General features: G+C 39.7%; 1 protein-coding gene across 3 annotated transcripts in view; it reads left to right on the top strand.

The window, feature by feature from the left end:
• DCDC2C (doublecortin domain containing 2C) overlaps nucleotides 1-16,854 on the top strand; it is a 107,290-nt gene extending 90,436 nt beyond the window's left edge. For all 3 annotated transcript variants that reach the window (XM_038396333.2, XM_038396334.2, XM_038396332.2), the window contains exons 12-13: nucleotides 13,029-13,167; nucleotides 15,697-16,854. In XM_038396333.2, coding sequence (XP_038252261.1) covers nucleotides 13,029-13,135 — 107 coding nt within the window. In that variant the 3' untranslated portion in view covers nucleotides 13,136-13,167; nucleotides 15,697-16,854. The remainder of the gene's footprint in view (nucleotides 1-13,028; nucleotides 13,168-15,696) is intronic.
• Nucleotides 16,855-26,152: the final 9,298 nt, after the last annotated feature.

The following is a 26,152-nucleotide window of genomic DNA, read 5'->3' as shown; positions in this document are numbered from 1 at the left end:
GTCAAACTCAGTGCCATGGTCTTTAGGAGTGATTTTTAAAGTTTTCATCATCTTTTCATAACTTTTATTACTCATGTCTGGACGCTGAAGTGAAATTTGAGATGCATTAAAACTCAAAGTCCTATACGCTATGGAATAACCTCTATACACTGGAAGCAGTTTATTGGAGTATGTTTAGCCATGTAAATTTAAATCACGTTAAAAAATCAACCACAAAAGGGGGAGGTTGCTCACACTGAATAAGTGACACTGGTACTTTCAGTAAAATTTAGTTAATAGTTAATATATGTTTTTATTTTTTCACAAAATGTAAAAATGAAAGATTCTGTAAAAACGCAAATTCCACGTTTTTCTGTGGGAAATGGATTTCTAGGATCCCCGGTCATGAGATCCAATCTAAGCTTAGAGACATACAGAATCAATGGTGGAATGCCAAGGCAGATGAAATCCAGGGCTATGCTGACCCTCATGAGAACAAAGACTTTGTGCTGCTTTGAATACATATATGTTCCTACACATACCACTACAGTGGTATTGAAGAGTTTGGACAGCCTAACACTGACTATTGACAAAAAAGAAATCCTTCAGTGGTGACAACAGTGTTTCAGTGATCTAACACACTGTCCAACATCAGAGACATTAATAACAGTAGTTGATCAGCCAACATGTAATAACATGGATGCAACCCCATCCCGTGACAAAGTCAGCACTGCAGTCAGTGCCACAAAGAAGTTCAGGGCTCCTAGATCTGATGGCATTCCTACAGAAATATTCCAGTATGGAGGTGAGATCCTGCTGAGGTTACTGCATAGACAATTTCTCAATACATGGAGTACAGAAGATGTACCGCAAGACTTCAAAGACACCACCATTGTCACCATATACAAAAGGAAAAGTTAAAAGTTCAGTCGCAGTAACTATTGTGGTATCTCGTTACTCTCCATGAGTAGAAAGGTTCTAACTAAAGTATTCTTTGATCATCTGCTATGCAACATAGAATCATAGAACTGGAAGGAACCTCGAGAGGTCATCTAGTCCAGTCCGCTGCACTCAAGACAGGACTAAGTTTTTAGACCATCTTTGACAGGTATTTGTTCAACCTGCTCTTAAAAATCCCCAATGATGGAGATTCCACCACCTCCCAAGGCAATTTGTTCCAGTGCTTAACCATTCTGACAGTTAGGAAGTTTTTCCTGATGTACAACCTAAATTGCCCTTGCTGCAATTTAAGCCTATTGCTTCTTGTCCTATCCTCAGAGGTAAGAACAACTTTTCTCCCTTCTCCTTGTATTAACTTTTTATGTATTTGAAAACTGTTATCATGTCCCCTCTCAGTCTTCTCTTCTCCAGACTAAACAAACCAATTTTTTTCAATCTTCTCTTATAAGTCTTGTTGATCTTCCCTGGACTTTCTCCAGTTTGTCCACATCTTTCCTAAAATGTGGTGCACAGAACTGGACAAAATACTCCAGTTGAGGCCTAATCAGCATGGAGTAAAGCGGAAGAATTACTTCTCATGTATTGCTTACAATACTCCTGCTAATACATCCCAAAATGATGTTTACTTTTTTTGCAACAGCGTTACACTGTTAACTCATATTTAGCTTGTGATCCACTATGACCCCAAGATCCGTTTCTGTAGTACTCCTTCCTAGGCAGTCATTTCCCATTTTGCATGTGTGCAACTAATTATTTCTTCCTAAGTGTACTTAGCATTTGTCCTTATTGAATTTCATCCTATTTACTTCAGACCATTTCTCCAGTTTATCCAGATCACTTTGAATTTTAATCCTATCTTCCAAAGCACTTGCAAACCCTCCCAGCTTGGTATCATCCTCAAACTTTATAAGTGTACTCTCTATGCCATTATCTAAATCATTGATGAAGATATTGAACAGAACCAGATCCAGAACTGATCCCTGCGGGACCCCACTCATTATGCCCTTCCAACATGACTGTGAACTACTGATAACTACTTTCTGGGAACGATTTTCTAACCAGTTATACACTCACCTTATTGTAGCTCCATCTATGTTGTATTTTCCTAGTTTGTTTATGAGAAGGTCATGTGAGACAGTGGGTATGTCTACACTTACATTTTATAGCGCTCTAACTTGCTGGCTCAGGAGTGTGAAAAATCACCCCCCTGAGCACAGCAAGTCTGCGCACTTTAAAGCGCTAGTGTAGACAGGCTCTGAGCACTGGGAGCTGTGCTCCCAGTGCTCAGAGCTAATCCCCTCAGCAGTGCTTTGAAGTTTCCATTGTAGACATACCCAGTATCAAAAGCCTTACTACAGTCAAGATATACCACATCTACCCTTCCCCACTATCCACAAGGCTTGTTACTCTGTCAAAGAAAGCTATCAGATTGGTTTGACACTATTTGTTCTTAACTAATCCATGCTGACTGTTATTTATCACCTTATTATCTTCTAGGTGTTTGCAAATTGATTGCTTAGTTATTTGCTCCATTATCTTTCTGGGTACAGAAGTTAAGATGACTGGTCTGTAATTTCCCAGGTTGTCCTTATTTCCCTTTTTATAAATGGGCACTATATTTGCCCTTTTCCAGTCTTCTGGAATGTTTCCCATTTTCCACGACTTTTCAAAGATAACTGCTAATGGCTCAGATATCTCCTCAGTCAGCTCCTTGAGTATAGGATGCATTTCATCAGGCCTTGGTGATTTGAAGACATCTAACTTGTCTAAATAATTTTTGACTTGTTCTTTCCTTATTTTAGACTCTGATCCTACCTCATTTTTACTGGCATTCACTATGTTAGATGTCCAATTGCCACCAACCTTCTTAGTGAAAACTGAAAGAAAGAAGTCATTAAGCACCTCTGCAATTTCCACATTTTCTGTTATTGTCTTTCCCCCCCTCATTGAGTAATGGGTCTACTCTGTCCTTGGTCTTCCTATTGCTCTAATGTATTTGGAGAATGTTTTCTTGTTTCCTTTTATGTCCCTAGCTAGTATGATCTCATTTTGTGTCTCGGCTTCCCCCCGCCCCATCATTAACTCCATGCTACTGGAATCGCAATGTGGTTTTGGGTCAACATGAGGTATGGCAGACTTGATTTTGGTAGCCCATCAGATGCATAAGAAATTCAGATAACAGCAACCTGTCTTTATAGACCTGGCTAAAGCATTTGACATCATCAGTAGACCTGGGCAGTAAGTGTTATGCAAGTTTTGTTGTCCAGAAAAATTCACCAACTTTCTGAGACTGTTTCATGATGGAAATAGTAGATGGTGTTCTGTCCAACCCATTTCCTATTATTAATGGTATTAAGCAGGGCTGCATTATTGGTCCACTCTTTTTCAATCTTTCTATGCAGCAATGCTTGATGATGCTACAAAAGACCTGAATGACGGTATCAGGATAAATTTCCAATCCTCAGGAAAATTATTTAATCTGAACAGGCTGCAATCTTCCATGAAGATCTTCAAGGCAATTATTTATGAGCTGCTGCCGATGACTGTGCTCTAGAGATATATACTCCAGAAGATATACAATGGATCACAGACAGATTCACGCAGTCTGCAGAGAGGTAAGGGCTGACAGTCAATCTGAAAAAGGCAGAGGTCATGTATCAGCCTGCATCAGGAAAACTCTACATGAAACCAAAAGTCATTATCAGCAACACACATCTGAATGCTGTTACAGACTTTTACTATCTTGGTAGTATATTGTCAAATGATGTTACTGTAGACAAGGAGCTGACAAGTTGTATCAACAAGATCAGTTCATCATCTGTCAGACTATAAGGCAATCTGGCAGCAACAGTTATTAAGCTTCAAACTAAGTTAAACTCTCTAAAGTGGTTGTACTATCTAACTTCTTGTATGGGCATAAAACCTGGACCCACTACAGGAATCATATTAAGCTGCTAGATAAATTCCATTTACAACATCTGCATGCCGTACCCTGCATCAAATATGCCAGATAAAGTTACCATTAATGAGGTTCTGGAACGTAGTCACTCTACACAGATTGAAGCCATGTTTATCGCATCACAGTTACCCGGGGCTGGTCGTGTGTTGAGGATGGATGACACCAGTATGCCAAAGCAGTAGCTGTCTGGCAAACACAGTGTGCAACTGCATATGAGGCAGCACAAGAAATGCTTCAAGGACACACTGAAACATAACTTGAAACAGTTCAATGTTGATTTTGGCAGCTGGACTGATGTTGACAGATCATGCTGGCAGCAGTGGTCAGTGATGGATTTACCCAATTCAAGATTAACTGCAGTATGGATCTTAAAGCATACAGGCAGAGTGTAAACCTCGGCAGACACAGCAGGCACAGACGTAATCCCTTCCTCGGCATCAAGACATAAAACTGCCATCAGTATCTCTTTCGTCATGAAGGACAACAGCAACAATGTGAGCTATTAAATAGATGTCTACTGGATAGCATGTGGTTTAGATTATGGGGACAGAGTAAGGAGTAGAACTCAGACAAGGTTTTCCTCCTTCCCCCCCCCCCGCCCCTTCCTCCTGGTAATAGCTTATCTTAAGTGATCACTCTCCTTACAGTGTGTATGATAAAACCCATTGTTTCATGTTCTCATGTGTGTGTATATAAATCTCCCCACTGTATTTTCCACCAAATGCATCTGATGAAGTGAGCTGTAGCTCACGAAAACTTATGCTCAAATAAATTTGTTAGTCTCTAAGGTGCCACAAGTATTCCTTTTCTTTTTTTCAAGACATTATGGATCCTACTTTGTACTTGGACCTCAAGCTTACATTTCCTTTCATATACAGATATGAACTGTGAACTTCCACCTTCCTTTTCAATGTATTAAGCTTAGCTATAAAATGGTTTCAGTTGATGTTGTTATCTCTACAATAAACTGAAAGGAGTTTATCTGAATCTTATAATAGGAGGCATGGCAAAATGCACTTGGAATTGTGGAATTTAAGAACCAAAGAATGGCCATACTGGGTTCAGATGAATGTTCCATCTAGCCTAGTACCCTATTTTCTGACAGTGGCCAATGCCAGATGCTTCAGAGGGAATAAATAGACAAGACCATTATCACATGTTGTCCAGTCCCAGCTTTGGCAGTCAGAGGCTTAGGGACACCCAGAGCATGCAATTGCATTCCTGACCATCTGGCTAATACCATTGAAGGACCTATCCTCCATGAACATATCTAATTCTCTTTTGAACCCTGTTATACTTTTTAGCCTTCACAACATCCCCTAAAGATGAGTTTAACAGATTGTCTGTGCATTTGTAAGAAGTTCGTCCTTATATTTGTTTAAAACTCTTCCCTATTAATTTCATTGGATGACTTTCACTTTCTCCCCATCATTCATGACTTTATAGACTTCTATCATACGCTTCTTTAGTCATCTATTGTCTAAACTGTACAGTCCCAATCTGTTTAATCTCTGCTCATATGGAAGCTGTTTTATACCCCTAATAATTTTTGTTGCTCTCTCTGTACTTTTTTCCAATTCTAAGCTTTTTTGAGATGGGGCAAGCAGAACAACTGCATGCAGTATAAAGGTGTGAGTGTACCGTGGAATTTGTATAGTGGCATTATATTTTCTGTCTTGTTATCTCTTTCCTAATGATTCCAAACATTCTGTTAGTTTTTTTGACTGCTGCTGCACACTGAGCAGATGTTTTAGAGAAATATTCACGATGACTCCCAGATCTCTTTCTTGAGTGGTAACAGCTAATTTAGCTGATTAAGTGGCTGTTGGTGGTCGGCACGCACTACAAATGCTAGAAGAAGCTAATTTAGACCCCATCATTTTATATACATAGTTGGGATAATTGTTTTCCAAGTGCATTACTTTGCATTTATCAACATTGGTTTTTCACCTGCCATTTTGTTGCTCAGTCACCCAGTTTTGTGAGATCCCTTTGTAACTCCTCACAGTTAGGTTGAACTTAACTATCTTGAGTAATTTTGTATCTTCTGCAAACTTTTCTACCTCCACTGTTTACTCCTTTTCCAGATCATTAATGTTGAACAGCACTGACCCCAGTACAGATCCTTGGGGGGACACGCTATTTATCTCTCTCTACTGTGAATACTGACCATTTATTCCTACCTTTTGCTTCCTATCTTTTAACAGTTACTGATGCATGAGAGACCTTCCCTCTTATTCCATGACTGCTTACTTTGCTTAAGACCCTTTGGGAGGAACACTCTCAGACTGCATGACCATTGCCACACATTTGTTGACACCCTCAAAAATTCTAATAGATTAATGAGGCATGATTTCTCTTTACAAAAAACATGTGTGCACTGTCATGGGTTCACTTACCACTAGGGATGCTCCTCCTGGCCACTCTGGGGATTAGCTCCTTCCACATGCTGCACTTTCCTTTGGCAGTCTCTCCACCCATCTTTGCAAACTCCAGGTACTCCTTCTTCATAACTTGGCCTTCTGGCCAGGTCACTATGCACCCTCATCTTTTGGGGTATCAAAGTCTTTTCAGGACAACTGTCCCAGGCAGTCTGCTCTCCCCTGCCTGGTCTGTGCCACTTCCCCAGTGGCTGGTAAGGGAACCTGAGCCCACTCTCTACTCCAGGTCCCAGTTTTGGGGCCCTCTCATCAGCACCCAAGATCTGCCCTATCCCATACCTTGCTGCTTTTCCCCTGAGCCTTCCTACCTTTATGGCTCTCCCTGAAGTCTGGGGTTTGTCACTCACACACCCTCCTCCCAGGGAGTAAACTGTAGACTACCCTCTATAGTCCCAACATACCTCCCTTCTTCTCCAGAGGGTGACTGCAGACTCCTTCCCTGCAGCCCCTAGCTGCTCTCAGCTCCTGGGCTTTATACAGGCTTCTCCTGTTCCTGCCCAGTCGTGCCTTATCTAATTAATCCCTGTTCCCTGACTCCTCCAGATGCCGTCTGGGGACTTAATTGACCCAGCTAGCCACTGTAACCCCACAGACCTTATGTGGGATGGACACCCCATCATGCACCTCCTTTTGTGTGACGGTTTCCATTTATGCATATAACTAGCTATTTATGTGCACAATCACAAGAAATGGACATTCAGGGTTGGCATGCAATAGTTCATGTGTTTTTACACACATTTGTGAGAATTTGACCCATCTTGTCTAATTTTTAAAACTTACTTAGCTGTTAGACAAATCAAAGGACAAAGATAAAATGATATTAACGTTACTGCTGTGATTAAGTTTAGGCCTTGTCTACACTAGAAATGATTTGTCACTATCACTTCGCCTGAACAATTATAACCGCAAACATTCCAAGTGTAGATGCAATTGACACCAGCAAAAGAGTGCTTTGCCGGTATGGCTTATACCAGTTCCCTGAAAAAAAGTTTTTGTTGGTAAAGTAATTGCATCTACCCGAGGGCTTTTGATGGTATAAAAATGTCATAAAAAGAAAAATCACAGCCCTAAGTGATATTATCATACTGGCAAAGGCATCTAGTATAGACCAAGACGTAGTGAAATAATTGTTTTGTTCTGAGCACCCTTTCAAATTTCAAATCAGGCTAATCTGTTTGATTGTTGATTATCATTTAGACAATTCAAGTGTGAAAGTATTTGGGTATAATGGACAATGAGGAAGTGTTGGAGTAATCAGTGGAGCATGCAAAAGGACTGATTAAATTGACTTGCCTTGTGATCAACAATTTTTAATTTTAAAAGTTCATTGTGACTTTGTGATTAATTTAAATCCTGTCTATTTTGACATTTACTTCAGACTCGCAGAATCAGCCTACTCAAAGCCAAATAAATTATATTGTTCTCTAGCTCTCACTTCCCTTCTTTCCATTAACTTGGTATACTTGGAATACTGTATACTGGGCTTCTCCCTATTTCACATGCTGTTGTTTGGTAGACATTGTAAGAAAGATTAACATCATAGACTGCCTTTTTTAAAGCTCAGTTTATTTTTTAGATGTACTGGATGCAGAGAGAAGAGATGTGTTTAGGTTCTTCTGAGAGGCATTTTGTTACAGAGAATTGAACAGGGTGCTGGGGGCACGGGGATAGTGGATAATCCCACTTCTATTATTGAGTCATGCAACTTTGTGTAAGTCACACTAGATCAAATTCCAATTTTATTTTACAATTTAATTGGCTTCACCTGAGTTGTACATTAGCTCAGAATTAGACCCTGTATCTGTTACTTCCACTGTCAAATGTTGATAATGTTTACCTACCTCATCTGCATTCTGTTTTCATTTTAAATTACAAATAATGAGAAAGATTAACATTGGCCAAGTCACCTTAATTTTTTGAATGATAATTCTCAAATATTTCAGGCATTCTTTCTGTTCGGAACATCAGCCATCCAAGTAATCAGGAAAAGGGAGTCTCTGATTTTGACTAGTCTCACCAAATGGCTTTATGACTGTCACCGTGTGCAGGTGGTGGGGTCAGCGTAGGGAGGAAGGAATAAGAAAGGGTTCCCAATGAGTACAAGTTGTTGTTTCTCTTGTCATCCACTTCTTTTAGGGCTACTATTGTCAGGTAACTCACATCATTCTGAATTGTAGGAATGAGTATGTCATGGAGAATGTTATGATGATGTCCTATGATGAAATGAGAGGTTTTTTGATCTGCTAGGTGAAGGAAAAAAAGATGTATACAGGTTCCTGTCATGAAACAACTATTTCGCTAGAATGCCATGTCATTTAGTTACTGCAAATGTTACTGTATGTACTGCTACAAATTTCTGCAATCTCTTTCCTGTTTTCTTCGTTGTTGTCAGGGTCTGATTTCCAATCAGTTACATCTATGGACCTGTAACTTCTATGGATTTACACCAAGGGAAAATCTGGCCCAGGAACAATAATAATTCTGTAACTGGACACTTCACTCAGTTGCATCATATTGTAGAACTGCTTCCTTGTCCAGTGTTTAGGGTAAATATTGTGATTGAAAATTCTGTTTTTCATTTCTTCATTTAGAAGTGAAACTTAATTAAAAGATGATGGCTAATACAGCAGCACTATTTATTTTTGGATAGATGTAGCAGATGAATGCTTAGTTTTCATTGAACTGGAGATCGTAATGTGACAGGATCTTTTTAGTTTAATATTCAATAATTTAGTTAATATATATATATTATCCTTGCTATTGAAAGGGGGTTACAGAAGTAATCTATTTTTATAGTGAATATTATCGTTCTATTCCTACTGTTTCTATAGATGGTCTTTATTGCACAGATTTCAAAGGATGCTGCTCTTTTCATGGGACTGTATTTAATTTTGTCACTCAAAAGCTTGTCTCTTCACCAACTGAAGTTCGTCCAAGAAAATATATGCCTCACCCACTTGTCACCCTATCCAATGTTACTGCTATTTGAGACCCTGATTCAACAAAGCACAAACATGTACTTAACTTTAAGCATGTGCTTTAGTCCCATTTAAGTCAATGAAACTTAAGCAAGTGCTTAAATAAACTTCTGAATCAGGGCCTGAGTTAGGTGTTTCATGCAGCCTTTCATGTCATATCACAGTCGTATCTGATTTATAATACTGTGTGTATATCCTTCATAATTTCATAACATAGCAGTAGGACACTGTACCTATGCTTTCTTTTTGCAAAGTTATAATGTAAAAGTATAACATTTTGACCTTTTATTATATGAACACACCTCACTGGAAGACACATCTGGAAATAGTTTGTTATTAACTGTATTGTATTTTAATTATATGAATTATAAAGTACATATTTTGGGTATTTTTAGATGCACATTTTTAAAGATGTCATTATGTGTTCACCTGACTGGTATACATCAGGTGCATGCAGAGTTGTGCCTTTAAAAATCTGTTCTGTAACTGCTTCGTGATAGAGAAATTTGCAGAGACATAGGTTCATATATTATTTTATTCAAAATAACAATTTGTTAACATTTGATGACTGTGGTTGTGGTGCGGAGATTTATTTCCTTGTCAAGGCAGTGGACTCAGGCTTTTACTTACAGCAAGAGGGCTGTTTTAATGCTTGTCCTAGGTAGTTATTTCATTCATCTAATCCATTCTGAACTGTCTTCCTCTTTATTCTTCCAGTAGTGTGATTTTTACTACTATGGTATTCTATTAGCTATTAAGTGTGAGAGAGACCTTCACTGTTTCACCCTTTCATGAGAATTATTATTTTTCCGACTGTCAAGGCTATTATGAACCATTTTGTCAATAGTGAGGGTGTATTAATTTGGAAGGACAAGGAGTCATATAATATCTGGATTAGGGGATATTTATTTCTAAGGCTGTGGAGAGGTTATTAAGTATTTCTGGCCAAAAAAGTCAGTTCAGAATATGAAATCTTATGTGTGAAATACTAGCTGTTTGCTGATGTTCAGAGAATTGTAATCCTTCACAGACATTTCTTTTATTCAGTCATCCTGATTTTGAGGGTGACTTCAACAATCCTAGTTTGTAATAGGGGATCTTTGCATGGATCCATAGACCAGTTTGGGAAGAACAATGTTTGCCACACTGACAATAGAGCCATTGTCTGGTTTTGTTGACAACCATGTTGTTTCTGTACCTGGCGCTGTGCTTCCAGCTGTGTAACATCTTCTCAAAGTTGCAGACACCCATGCTTACAGCATGGTGCTGTGCTATGTGGTCAGCTGCCAGTTGCTCGAAGATCAGATCAGAACTATTCATCATATGCAGATTTTGTTTTGAGTATCTTTGAAGCATTTCATCTCCCCTCCACATTTACAATTGCCAGAGCTTAATTTGGAATATGGTATTTGTTTTGATAGACAGGTTTGAGGCATATGAATTATGACCAGCCCATCCCAGCTGGACATAAATCAAATGAGCCTCAATACCAAACAAACCAGCTTTTGCCAAAACTTCTGTGTTGGACACCCAGTCCTGCCATTTGATGCCCAGAAGATGTTATATGTGTCACAAATGGAAACTGTCAAGCTTCTTAATGTGCCATTGATAACAGGGCCATGTTTCACATCCATAGAGCAATGTTGTGAGTACAATAGCATTATACACTTTGATTTTTTTTCTATAAACAGGTTCTGTTACTTCCAGATTTGGTGATAAAGGTAACCATATGCAACACTGGCTTTCTTAATTCATGGGTCTGCAAAGAGGTACTTACAGGCTTATTGCATTTTTACCCTGATAGAGTCCTACTTTATATACTTTATGGGAGGAGGAGGGGTTTACAGTAAAACCTATTGTGTATCTTTCTGAAAACCCCTTAATACTGCTGAGTTAGTGTTTGTCATTTTCCGTATTGTTTTCCAGTCTCTTTTGTTGAACTGGAGTTTTTAGTTCATTTGCCTATTTGATTTTCTTACTTTTGTGGCAACAGATTTGATAGAGTTCAGCTATCAACATATATTGTATATAACCTGCTCTATTTCCAAAACTCTTTCTTGTATGGAACTCCTAGAGGTTCTGAACCTGCAATCTTTATACACCTAAAACTTCCACTGCTTCCAGTGATGGCTTTTGGTGCCCAAGGAATGCAAGATTAGGCTAATTATTTGCACAGCTCTGGCTACTAGTAGTAAAATGGGTTGCTTTGCAATACCCTTGCAATACTGTTAGTTCTCTGTGTTGGCAGCCTTACTGATGTGCCAAATAGTGTATTACGGAACACACACCATTGGCTGCTCTTCTGAAATGTTGATTTCATATGTCTTCAATCTTTGGTTGACTTATTGTGAGTAGATGACTGATGAGGAACGTGTCATGAATGTAGTAACAAAATAAAGTGTGCTTTCATTGATTTTTTTTTTTTTGTAAACTGTGAACGCAGAATCATATATGCAAACAGTAAGTGTCCTGTGTATATATTTTTTATGTATGTATACTAGTACATATGCAATGTACTCTATATATTTCATATACCTGATGAACATATAATGTTTTTAGATATTGCTTTTTGTCTTCTCTTTTTATTTTAGTTTATATTATTTTCATTATTAGCTTGGCTATTTGTAACAACTGTGATCAACTATGCCTAGTTGTTTGACTTCGTTCAGTGAATCTGCCTACTCTGTAAGCATGCAGGTGAATCACTTTAACATGCATTAGTTTTGTTGTATATTCTTGGTTGTTGCCTTTTGGCAGATCTTCTGCATCACGAAAAAAAATCACCTCTTGACATTTTCTTTCACAGTAGCACAGAACACACAAACGATGTCTGCTCAAACTATCATTCCAGTATCAATATCCATAAAAACGCCTCCCAACTTCTGACCTGCAAAAGGCCATACATGCTGTGAAAGATTACATGTGCCTGAGCCTATGCCCACTGAAAGGGCAATGAGTTGTTACTGAATCTGACCATAAAAACAACTGTCCTTAAAGCGATGATAGGGAAATGAATAGATCGACAACAGTGAATTAGATGACTAGATGGCAGTGGTTATTCATAGCTTTTAGGTGATTTATCTGTTGTTTATTTAAATTGTAATCCCATTTTTGGCAGCCTATGACTGTCTGCTGGAAGTAGCTGTACTTAGCGTTCCCGCTCTTGAATGCAGTGGAGATGTGAGTTGCCTCCCCCTTCCCCCTTAATTTCAGAGACAAAAAGACACTTGTAGCCCAGAGCCCTTACACTGTCCTCTCTGGAGGGGAAGAGAAGAAGCCCCAGCTGCTCTTTTTTTAACTACAAAGCAGGAAGACAGAAGAAACAAGGTCAGGGGAGGGACTGCCAATGAAGAATGAGAGGACGAAATAAGATAATCCAACCACATTCTGCACTCAACTGGACATGGGATGTCTCATTGAGATCAATAGGAGCTCTACGTACATATCTGGGGACAGAATTGAGTCCATCATGTCTAGTGAACACTGACACATGGAAGTTGCATGGAAGTTTGTTTTCACTTTCTTGTCCGGGAGTTACAAATGTTATTTTTTGAAAGGGTACTAGTTACTTTAATGAAAGCTAATATTAGTTTATGTAGTGTTTTACATAGTTAGGGAGACTAACTTATTGCAGTCAAATCTGTATTATTTAAATAAAACAAAGAATCTGATTATAAAATGTTTTATCGCATTTATTTATTTATTTTGTAGACAAAGAGGGAGAATCTGCACAAAAAACAAGAAGCACAAAACCAGCCTGCAGAGGAACTCATACCAAGAACAAATTAATGAAAAAAAAAGGAACACACAAGAGATGATTTCAAATGTCATGTCATGTTGTGCTATAGAGGTATAAAGATGTTAATACTTAATTTTCCCCTTATAGTCTTCCTTTCTGATTTGCAAAATGAGCTGGATTGAAATGATTGACTTTAAGATTTTTTAAAAAACAGTAGAAACTGGAGATTAAATATGCCTGATACTGAAATGTCTCACTAGTGTGCTGGAATATAAGGCCCATGCCTGCACTATTACTTACACTGGTATAATACTACATCGCTGAAGGGTGTGAAAAATCCACACCTCCGAGTGACGCAGTTATACTGACCTTACCCCACTCTCATGGAGGTGGATTAACTAGGTCCTATGGGAGCAGTTGTCCCCTCAGCACAGTAGCAACTTCACTGAAAGCACTACAGCGAACCAGCTGCACTGCTTCAGTGTTTTAAGTGTAGACCTGCCCTAAGCTCTGGCATTTGTCCAAGATCAAATGAAAATGTTCCTTTATTCCTAAATTGATTTGTGACCCACATTTTTGAAGGCATTTTTTAAATTTTTCAGTAAATTTATAGATTTTGAGGCCAGAAGAGACCATGATAGTCTAGTCTGACCACCTGTAGAACACATCATAGAATTTCAGCCCCGCCCCATAACTTGTGGCTGAACAGTGCATACCTTTTAGAAAGGCCATCCAGTCTCAATGCAAGTGGTGGAAAGGTTACTGAATTCCTTAGTAAGATGTTCCACTACTTATTATTCTCCCTATTAAAATATCTTCTTCCCAGTTTGAACTTTTTTGACTAAATGAAGGAAATATATTTTGCCTCATAAATGTAATACTTACTTTCTACTATAATGTATAACTATATTATATAAAATCATGGTGTTCGATCCATATTATTATTGCTAAAATTACTGCATGGATTCCCCTACGCTTTTCTTGAGGATACCATCATATCTGGTAGCATCCATTGATTCAGGGGGTCTAGTATCCTGTTTACAATGCTGTTTCTGAGGATGGGAAGGCGAAATAGCCATGACTGTGCTACAGTCATTCACAATAGCTGCTGGACACTGGCCTGATCCTCAAGGCTGGCCAAGTTCGCCTGAACACAGAACTTGAGTTGGGGCCTGAGGGTAGCTTTATGCTGTCTGTGGCTTTTCAGGAGGAGTTTAAGGTACAGATTTTGATCTATATAGCCCTAAATGGCTTAGCGGCATACTGACCAAAGAAACCACCATCCCAGCATGCCATGCGTTTGTAAATCAGTAAAGGTGCTTGATCTGATGCCTGCTGATGTAGCAAAAGGCCTCAGGGCTTAGGAACCTCCCTCTGTCTATAGCAGCACAGAGGTAGAGTATGCTGCAAAGCTAGTCTTCAATCTTTTTTGAGAAAAGCCGGAGGGACAATTGTTGTGGGTGGTGAATTGTTGGAGCGGGATGGTGATTTAAGTTGGCTAGCTTGCTGGTTATAGGCTGTACTGAATAGTATTGCTGCTGTTTAGGGATACTGAAGTGTTATTTTAGGGGGGTCTCTAATTATGGGAAGGACTCCTAGAGTATATGACAGCTTAAGTGCCTCTGCTGACATCCATTATGATAATGTGAGGGGGGACAAAGGTGGTTTTTCAGGTAGGTAAATCCTAAACCATTAGCTTAAATTCCATGGGGAAAACCACAGGAGTGTAAAGCCACCTTTTTAGTGTGTATATAATGCAAATACATTAATAAATAATTCTTAAAAGTGAAACTTGTAAGCAGATGTGCAGGGGGGGGAGGGAATGGGGATAACAAACCTGATTTAAACATTAAGTAGTTAGTCCTGATTGAGTAATCATAATAGTGCATCTCTATATAACTTGTAAAGTCAGCTACAGTGCTTGCAAATTCATATGGCCAGTGAGGGAGACAGTGTTTTCTAGTGATAACAGTAGTGGACTAGGAGTCTAAAGACCTTGGGTTCTACCACTGATTCAGCCACAGACTTGTTATGTGAACCTGGGTACACGTGCCTCACTTGTGTATAAAAAGACGGTAATAATGATACCTACTTTGTACATTATTTTGAGATCCTTGACTGAAGAAACTATAGTGCCAGTGAGTTTTATTTATCTGGTCAAACTCTATCTCAGATCAGGATGATCTTTAAATGTCAAACTGGTTCAGATTGGGATTTTAATAGGTAAATTGGTGAACTCTTCAGTGCCTTGCAGTGATAGTTTTTGTTAGGCTCCTAACCTGCAATTTATAGTGTGATGCACTGTTGCAGAGCCCCATTGACTTCAGTTGGGCTCTGTGTGCATGTAGCTGTCTGCTGTGTACTGTCACCTGTGGGACCAGAGCCTTAGGCCCATCCGCAAAGACTTTTGCACCTGTTTAATTTTATGCCCTGTGAATTGTCCAACTGAAGTCAATGGGACTGTTCACAATGCATAAAGTTAAGCACGCTAGCAAGATTGAGGCCTTAAATTATTGTTTGTGGGGACTATGTCATCCTAGGTGTCTATACACATCTATCATATTTTGGGGGACTTCAGTAATAATAACAAACAACCACAGTCATCTGTGTTTTGACATTCTTTTCATTTCTCTGTTTCAGGATTTTAATGATGCAGGCCAGGATGTAGTTTGCAACTCATGAAATATCATGCTTACTACAGGGGACTTTCCTCATAAAGAAACAAACAATAAATTCTTCCATCTTTCTTGCACAATTAGAAGTGTAAACCTTTAGTGAGTGGTTATGTGATCTTTACTCATTCATTGGGTATGTATACATGCTTCCTATTAAGCCTTGGCTAGTACATTGAGAATGAAGGAGTTTAATTAGTGACTACCAAGTACTGCAATCTTTACTATACATGTTGTTGATGATTAATTCTTTTTGTAATTTTCTGATGAGTTATTTCTCTGTTTCTGCCTAATCAGCAGGCATACTGCGAAATATAATTGCACTTGCAAGAATATTACCGTCTCATGAGATGAATATGTTTGATGATTAAATTAGGTAGAATAAAGTAATAACAGTCACATACTCAAGGAGAATGACATGCTGATACTTTGCTGTGGTTGATGACCCTTATAAAAAAACAGAATAGCATTTTAGAAACAATCCAATCTATTTCAAGTCAGTTCGAACATAACAAGGATATGTAAAGAATCCTCAATAAGCTATATGCTTTGGGAAAATGAAGGAATTTCACCTCAGTTAATTAAAAATACCAGCCTTGATCTGAGGTCAACATGACATAAATCACTGAGGGTAGCAAAAAATTCTCAAACCTGATAAGAAAACATATTGCTGCTAAATTTAATTACTAAACTTGATCAGAAATGTGCTTGCAGCCTAGCATTCATATCAGAAGAGAAAGACTTCTGTGCAAACAAAATGAAATATCTGTTGTTTCTGCATATAAAATAAATCCTTTCTACCCACATTTCCCTAATGAAAAGCACCAGTTTTTAGCCATATCTTTACACAGTGTAGTATTCATGAACTCGTGACTGTTCTTCCATGAAATACAAATGTTAATGTAGGTCCAGCGCAATTCTGATTGAGAACTAACATGCAGAAGACGAAAGATTTGGAACAACTTAGGCAATATTACTCCTTGAGCTGACTGTGACTAAGGCCCTGATTCAGGACAGTACTTCAGCACATGTTCATGTGCTGTCCTGAATCATGCTTCCTGAATCAGGGCCTATATGCTTAGTGTTTGGAGAACAGAGAGAGAGAGTATGTATCACACCCAAAGGAAAAACCAAATTTATGGCATCCTTGAATCTCAGATTTGTTTCTGACTATGATGGGATATACAAACCCTGCACTAGAATTGAAGGGGTTAAAGAGTAACTCCAGACCAGGATAGCCCCATCCAGCCACACCTGCAGAGCATGCTCCAGCTAGAGGTGGAACCAAAGAGCTCAGAAAGAGGCTGACAAGGAAATGGAGAGAGGAGCTGCCCTGAGAGCTCCTGGGTAAGGGTGCTGCAGACAACTGTCTCCTGGAAGACAGGAGCCTACCTGCTGAGCCCAGATGGACTGAAGGTTCAGTCAGCACCTTGTTCTGTTACTGTTTGGGGATAGAATGCAAGACTTGGACAACAGTGTGGGTGGTAGGAAGTTGCCTGGGGACAGCCTTAAGGTGCTCCTGGGTACTGGACATTTAGTAACCTTTACTGGAGCCTGATTGAGTGGGAGGGCCCGGGCTCCCCTACCAACCCACTCCCCAAGTCTCATTAAAAAGGGCCCAAAGCCCCTTGCATTCTAGACTCTACCCTGGTGGGGAGGAGGGAAAGGATAAATAACTTTCGAAACCCATAGCTGGGGGTGGATCTTGTGGCGTGGGGTCAATAACCAAGTTCCTGTCTTCCCCGGTACTCTGCCACACTGGGAAGAGATAGGATGAGTGGATAACCCGACCACAGGGTTGACTTCACCCCAAACAAAGAAAAAGACAGGCTGACACGAGATATGAATGTGGTCCGGAGGGAAGACTAGCAAAGTGGCGACTAAAGGCCTGACCCACTAGCCCGTGCTACCAGTGAGCACTGGCCATCACACTGGGATTCTAATGGAAGGGGAGAGTATCAGTGCAATGCTGAGTGCTGTGAACTGCCAGTTTTTATGTCCAAAGGGCAGTTCAACTTCAGAGTAAAAGCCTGACAACGGCTAGAGTGCTGGTGTGCTGAGACTATTGCCCCTCATGCTGACCAATATTGCTTATTGTTTCCTGTTCCTTATTGACTACTTCCCTGTCATTCTGTTTGTATCCATGTATTGTAAGCTCTTTGGACTGTCTTTCTCTTCTGTGTCTGTACAGCTGCTAGCGCAATAGGGTCATGGTCCATGACTGGGCTCCTTGGTATTATGATAAATATGCATAATAGTAGAAGAGTTTTCACTAATTAATTCTCTTCCCAGAAGTAAGACAGGAGATGAAAAAGAGGTCTTTGTAGGGTATTCGTTTGTTTTGGCAACCTTGATGCAGGAATTATGGTGGTAAAAGCTGTTGTTGTTAATTAGATATCCATGGCTGCATATATGTATCATTCATATGAGCGAAGAACAGAAGCTAATCAACCTCTCCTATTCTGTGGAGAATCATTTTAGTGAAAAGGTTGAGGTCAGTATACAGAGTTAAAGGAAATCAAGGCCTACTTTGTTCACTGTATTCCACAAACTCTTCTACTGTAGAGAGGCAAAGGGGAAAGTGCTAGCCCTAAGGGACCTTAGCAAAAATGGAGGCTCATAGGGGAACAGATTCCACCACATCTCCACATCACCACCTCAGCACCCTCTACACTGCAATCAGGACAGCTCAGGCAGGAAATGTTTCTGCTAGCATTCCTCTAGTTCACCTCCTTTAGCAAAATTCTTTGCTGGTGGGTTTATGGTTAGAATCTGGTTCCTTTGTGCAGCTCAAGTGATGTGGAAGGGCTGGAGCGTAATGCAAAATCTAGCCTGTCTTTAAAGTAAAGAAAATTGTTCCCTGTGTAATTCTTTCTTTTGAAGACAACACAAGATTTCCATTCACCCACATACCAAACCAAACTCTGCTCATTACATTGATTATTGTTCATACCTGGCAGATAGCTCTTGTGTGTTGTTTCAACAGTGTATTTATGGGAATTTTTGCTTCCTGTGTTGTCAGGAAGTTACTGTATGGTTCTAAGGAGGACCCTGACAATTGGAATAGAGGGATTGGGTGGGGGCTCAACTACCAGTATTTCAGAGGTCTTAAAAGCTACGAGAATTCTTGGACATTGTGTTTCCAACATGAGCCAAGAGTCTAGTCATTTTGATGCTATCTTTACAGAAGAGTTACTACGGGTAAGCAATTTTCTTTAACTAGTAAGCTGAAATTTAAGTTTGCAATGTAGAAAAACAATACTCACTTTGGATACACAATGCAAGCATAAGGTACAGATACTGGTCTAATTAAGTTTGTTTCCCATTATAGCATAATAAAAATAGCTCTGAAACGGCAAGCTAGTGCAACTCTGAACTGCATAGCCTCCTTAACGTAGCTGTCAGACCTTGCATCTTTGTGCATGAAATATAGGACAGTTCCCATTCTAACTTGTGAAATTTGTATTTCTGGAGCTTTTACCAGGTTTAACCTTCATAAACTCAGATGGCTCAAGAAAATGGAATAGAGGGTAATATCTCATGTTCTAGACAAGTTTCTTTAAATCACAAGGTCACTTCATGCCTCAGCAATTAAAAACAAAACAAAACACAAATTACAAGAACAAATTAACTTAGAAAAAGAAAGGTACAAATGACATACTACAGAGCACTGAACCAGGAAAGCATTGTTGTGTAGCTTGTGGATGCCACGTATATGTTTAACACAAGATCTTGCATGGAAAAGCTGAACCTTCAGTTTTTTTGGTTATGGATCTGTTTTTGGAAGGGAGAGAGAAACTGGGTACACTATTGACATCTTGACTGAAATAATGTAAACAATGAGATGTGGTCTTAATGCTATCAAAGATGAGAAGAGCTCTCAAGTTACAGGTAATGGAGAGATGAACAAGATATTTACTAACAAAAAAAAAAGGAGTACTGGTGGCACCTTAGAGACTAACAAATTTATTAGAGCATAAGCTTTCGTGAGCTACAGGAGCTCACGAAAGCTTATGCTCTAATAAATTTGTTAGTCTCTAAGGTGCCACCAGTACTCCTTTTCTTTTGCGAATACAGACTAACACGGCTGCTACCTGAAACCTAAGATATTTACTAATTATGCAGAGTTTAATTTGACCCAGATGTGAGATCATTTTTTTTAAAGACCATCTCACTTGATACTGGTAGCAAGCGTTTTGATATGGTTGAATAAGGTCATGATACCAGCCTGGAGAATATTATATTTTGGGTATGTTTAATGTGATTTACACATTTTACACATGTACCCCAGCCCCGTTAGAAACAGAACATGTTAGCTATATATTATATAAACCTCATGAAAACCAGATTTACTTAACATTTAAATAAGTGTAAAAAGGTACGATTAGGCTAGCAAGGTCACCTTCCCAGAGTTCATAAAGTGTGAAATATCCTAGAAAAAACAGGTTTATCCTGAATGCCACTGCTGGCAATGCTAGGTTTGTCAAGAGATATTTGGAGTGGGGTTCAGGGTCCCCAAACCCTTCTGCAGAGGCCATTGTCAGAAGCCAGCATGGCAGAAAGGAAGGCAAGCACATGCCATGCCTTGTTTTAGAGTACAGTAATGGCTGCATGAGCGTGTGGTCCTCTCCCTGATAATGCTACTGTGCATCTCTATGAAACATCAAGGCAGTTGAATTCCTCTGGAATGATGTCAAGGAGAAAGTGCATGACAGTTAGAGATAACTTTGTTCTTAGCAGAAGGAATCCAGCTTAGTCCAGCATTCCAACAGAAGCCTGAGAGAGACAATATCTATCTTAATGCTGTCCATTTTTCAAATATTAGATGCTAATCCTAGATTCGAGCCAAGGGTATGTCATTTGACAAAACATCCAAGATAGGCTAGGATCAGTGGTGTGCAGAGTGAAGAGGTAGATTCTCCTTTTTGAGAAACTATGGGCCAGAAGCTCAGGCTGGTGTAAATTGGTGCAGCACCATGTATGTCATGCAACTAGGCCAATTTGCAACAGCTGAGGATCTGGCCCCATAACTCTGCATTTCTAGCTTTTCAGGCCTTTACTCATTTAAGGTGGCTTAGCTCAGAGTGTTTTTGGGATTTCAAATGTTTTACTTTTAAAGAAGTTAGCTCCAATTAGAGATGGGTCCAAGCCAGGCCATTTGATCTGAGCATCACTGAACTTTTATAGGGGAGGGGTGCCAGATCACAGATCAAACTATAATGGATGGTTCCATTCTCTACAACTGGCTAAACCAAAACTCGGAACCAAACACTCCTGCCATTTGGGAGGTTTTCACACCTCTGGATCTGAATTTTGCAGATCTGGCTCATCTATTGATTTGAAAAAGTTTGGATTATTTTCCTTATGTTATTGATACAAGTTTAGTGTTAATTCCCGGTTTAGCAAAGTCTTTGGTCTAGGGCTGAGACCTTTGAGTCCTGCTTCCCAGTTTGTTAAATAATCAGTAGATCACAACAAGATAGACTTTTTCTTTCCTGGGTCATGTGAATTACATCTGTTCCTTGCATGTGTTCCTTGTTTCATAGCTATTATAGAACTTAGATCCTTGTTGTTGTTTTTTTACATGTAGTTAAGACAAACTGATATAACAAAGATAACAGTAGGAAGGGAGGGGCATCTTTTGATATAAAAATATGAAGAATTTCCAAATATTAAAAATACTCTTAAACTCATAGTAAACATTAAGTTCCTATCAAGCAAGCTACAGGAGAACTCTCGTTCTTTTCTGAGCTGTGATGTTAATCAGCTATTGTCACTCAAGACACATAAGTGGACATTGAGTATGAGACATGCTGTTCTTTGATAAATGAACATTTCCAACTAGTATTTAAAAAATCAATTTCTACATAGTTGTCATGTTTCACCTTATATTTGAACTGAAGTTCATGGATGCTACAGTGAAACTCATGAGAATGCAGATTATCAATCATTTTAACCTTCTTCACAAATTTTTAACTCCCCGTTTAGCAATATTGAAGATAGATGCAGATAAGACCATAAGGATTAGGTGAAAATGTGGAACACTAGCTGACCTTTACATATAAACTCTTTTGTTGCAAGCCCTACACACCTGTGAGCTGCAAAAGAAAGTAACAGATTCTTGTGGAAATAAGAAAAAGGTATAAAAATTTTTAAACACACACACACCAACACCAGCCTTTTAGAATATCTTCTGTGGCAGTTGCTAATAATTTCTGGATTATAATAAGTAACATAAAACACTTTGAATGAGAACATCTGTAGATACAGGTGTGTGTTTTTTGTTTTTTTTTTATACAGATGCTGTATCTATTTTTGAGCAGTGAGTGCATTTGGAGAAGAAGGGACCCAGTCATCTGAAGTGCTCAGCTCCCAATGGCTTTATGGAGGTGCTCATCTCTTACAGGGCTGGATTCAAGGGGGACAATTTAGTTTTAGGAAGGGAAGAATTGTGCGCTTGCCATCATTAGACTGCTAGATGGCCTTATTAGTCTTGAAACCACGAGGGATTTAAAAATACAGTAGTTGCTTATGAAAGCCCAACAGCTGTAAGATAGGGAAAATTACATGTTCTCTTTTACAAGTGGTAAATATATGGACATAAGTAGGCCAAGAGCTAGCTATGAATATGACAAGATATTTCTTATAATGAAAATTAGGACTAAAACTATACTTTTGTGGAGCTATATCTGGACTCATTCTGAAATTAAGCTTCAACTTTCATGTGAGTTTCACCTTAAATTGATCTCTAGGCTTTTCCCATCAATCTTCCACATTAGATTGCTAATTCTGAGTTATAATGTCCATTGACAGTCTACACTATGGATAGGTGTGAAATCATGCAAATACAAGTCACAAATCACAAAGAAGAGGTTAGCCTCTGGCATGCTTAGCTGACATCTCTAGAGAAATTTCTCAGAAACTGCTTATAGTATAGATCTTTGCCAAGATTGAAGTGCAAGATAGCAAATCCCTCTGGTCCAGCCTAACTCTTTCCACCTTAGTGCAATAATTGCAAACAGGTCAGGAAAATTTGTTTTCTAGAGGAAATAATCTATCAAAACAACTTCAAGTGATTTCCAAAATGGAATTTGGAATTATGACTCTGGCTTATTAAAGTATTGATAGTTGTGATATTGACTTGCAGTAGGAAATTTTACATCATATTGCCAAGTAACACTATGGTATGTAGAAGTAAAAGACAAACAAAAAACAGAAATTTGCTATTGATTTCCCCCCAGAATGAAAACAGCAGTCCAGATGGTCAGCTGCAGAAAATCAGTGCAGCTCCCTTGTCTTCTGTGGAGCTATGTCAGTGTATACCAATTGAGTATGAGGTGTTTAAAATAAATAAAAATACATTCTAAATAAGCTTCCATTTACCTTGTGCTGTCAGCCTAAAGTATCCTGAAACATAGGTGCCGACTCCGTGGGTGCTCCAGGTTGGAGCACTCATGGGGAAAAATTGGTGGGTGCTTTGGCACCCACTGGAAGCTCCCCGCCCCAACCCACCCCAGCTTGCCTCTGCCTCTGCTCAGCCTCCTCCCCGAGCGTGCCGGGGGGTCCCTGCTTCTCCCCCACCCCAGCGCTTGCGCCTCAAAACGGCTGTTTCGCGCAACAAGCCTGGGAGGGAGTGAAAGGAGGGGGAACGCGGTGTGCTTGGGGGGAGGAGGCAACGGTCGGGGCGGTGATTTGGGAAGGATCCATAGGGGGCAGAGTTGGGCAGGCAGGCGGGCGTGAGCCCACTGCGGGCCGACAAAAGTTGGTGTCTGTGTCCTGAAAGTCTTCACCTACTGAGGGCTACGCGCTGCCCTGTGGTGCACATAGTGTGCAAGGCTGGGAATATGGGAATAGGGAGCCTTCCCACTGCATACCCAGCCAGGCAGCTCCCTCCATAGTTCACAGGAAATTGTGCTTGGTTATATGCTGAGAAATGCACCATGTCCCCAAGCTATGCCTTGCCAAAACTGACCTCAGGTGCAGGAAGTCACTGGCCGATGGTTGGGTTTGTTTATCTCCAGGGCCAGATTAAGACCTTTAGAGGCCCTCAGAATTGAAAGTATATGGTGCCCCCTATCTGTAATTCAAAATAAAAACAATACCATACCGTAAAATAAAATTGTAATTTTTGAAATGACACAGAAACCTTACATGTATGCTGAAATTAAAATTAGCTTCTTTCTAGATTTTCTGATTGCAAAATTCTGATAAGTTCATCGAAGCTGACTCGACGAAGCATGTCCATTTCCATACACAATAGGGAAAGGGAATCAAGTCTGTCCTGACACACTGTTGTTCACTGAGGGTTTTTTTTATTCTTTTCAGCTGAGAAAAAGAGCATTCTGTGGAGCAGTTAGTAATCATCAATGTTAGAAAAATACGTAGTGCGATCTCTACATTTGGAAATACACACTGTATTCCGTCTTTCAGTATGGTGTCATGAAGATCAATGTGACTGAATTTCATTTTTCCTGTTCATTAACTTTTGCGTGCATATAACAGTGGAAACTGCCGGACTTCTTCACAGAGATTCATATTCAAGTCAACAGGGTATGAGTCAACTAGCTTTTGGGAACCTTGTGAATATTATACTACTTCACCTCTCCTTTCATATGAGCTTCAAGTATCAATTATAGCGTAGTAAGTAGATGCGCAATATTACACAATGTACACTATATTTTACTATATAAGAAAAAATCAATCAAGTACGTATAATTCAGAAGAATACATCAATAAACAAATTTATTGCATACATGACAGGATCTGATTTCCTCACATTATTTCGATCTATGTTAGGAGGACACCCTCCTGGTTTAGGTGGGGATAAGTAATAAAAGAAAACAGAAAACGGGGGAAAGTGTATATAGTGGAGTGTAAGGAAGCCTAAGAAAGTTCTGATTTTCTTCATGATGACAACTTCGATACTTTTTTGAAATTTCAAATATCAAATTTAAAAAAATATTTTTTGGTGCCCCCTGCTTTGCTGGTGGCCTAAGCACGTGCTTAGTCTGCTTATTGGGTAATCCAGCCCTGCTCATCTCCTATGCTCAGAGAAGCAGCAGTAGAAGATTCCAGCCTGTGGATACTGTCTTCCACACAGAACTGACCTTGGATTCACCTTTGAAAGAAGTGTTTGCTGCCCACCCTTGCACAAAAATTAATGGTAACTGATTCCTTTTCACCAAAGTCCTACTGCTATACACAGGGCTGGCCTAAGGGATTTAGGGGAGATGATGCATTGAAATACATACCAAAACTTAGTAACTCATTTGTTACAAATGTGTGTGGTATTTTATGTCTTCCCAGCTTTCTGCTACAGAAATGGAACCCAGTTACTGTTCCCGCTTTCAGTCCATAGAGATCATTCATGTCAGTGTATATTTATTTATTATTTAGGGCTGTCTTCACTTAGTTTTAAAAAAAAAAATCAACAATAAAGGAGGTCCAAAGCTTCTGCTGTCACAGGACTCAAGGCCAATTGTGAGCATCCCTGTTCAGAAGATGTGTGGATAGCATATATTAATTTCATTTACTGAACTGGCATGTGTGGTGCTGCACATATGGCACTGGCTGGAGGCAGCAAACCTGGCTTCTATTACTGGCTCTGCTGCGGATTTTGCTGCGTGACCCTGGGAAAGTCCACTTCCCTTCTCTGTGCCTTCACTGAGGTCAAACTAGGTCATCTAGTGGTCCCTACAGGCCTTAACTCTGTGAACTGGGCAGAGTAATATTCAAGCTTATACATATTTTATGTATAAAATATATAATAAAGACTCTTACTCCTCACAGCTGCCCCTCGCACAATGTGTCCATGAGCAAATAAGATGCAACCGTGATTTGCTCCTGATTACAGGACTGTGATTCTGGAGAGCAATTACATAGCTCAACCAAGGTCAGCTTTATTCCTCTCTGCTTCCTGCACTTTCCTTGCATAAGGCAAGGGCACAGTCAAGCCTCAAGGCTTTTGGAGGGGGTGGGACTTTGATGGAGGTCAGGCTTGCGTGAAGGTTGGAGCGTTGTAGTCCATTGATTGGGGGTGTCTAGCTGCTATTTATGGGTAGTTTTCTTTGAATCACCTGCCTTCACTGATTCTCCTGGGCATGCGCTTCCATGCCAGCCCTTACTTTGGCCTGTGCTTGACAGCACCAGCACTCCCTTGATAATAGCTTTTGCTGCGTGCTCTGCGGTGCACGGGTCTGGCTCAGACCAAGGAGGGAGCTGGTCCATAGCTGACAGTCCTACATCGAGAACATTTTGCTATCACTCCCCATCTTTTAAACTAAGGATGATCAAATTTGAGAGCTTCCACATATTTGTGGTAAATATGGCACAGGAGAGAGGCATTCCTCAAGACCTGAAGCCATTTAGGGGATTTAAGGGTCAAAACTACAGTGTTACACTCCATCTAGAAACTAATAAGCAGC

Source organism: Dermochelys coriacea, chromosome 3 (genome assembly GCF_009764565.3).
Source record: "Dermochelys coriacea isolate rDerCor1 chromosome 3, rDerCor1.pri.v4, whole genome shotgun sequence".
NCBI lineage: Eukaryota > Metazoa > Chordata > Testudines > Dermochelyidae > Dermochelys > Dermochelys coriacea.
This window is presented reverse-complemented; position numbering and strand designations above follow the sequence as displayed.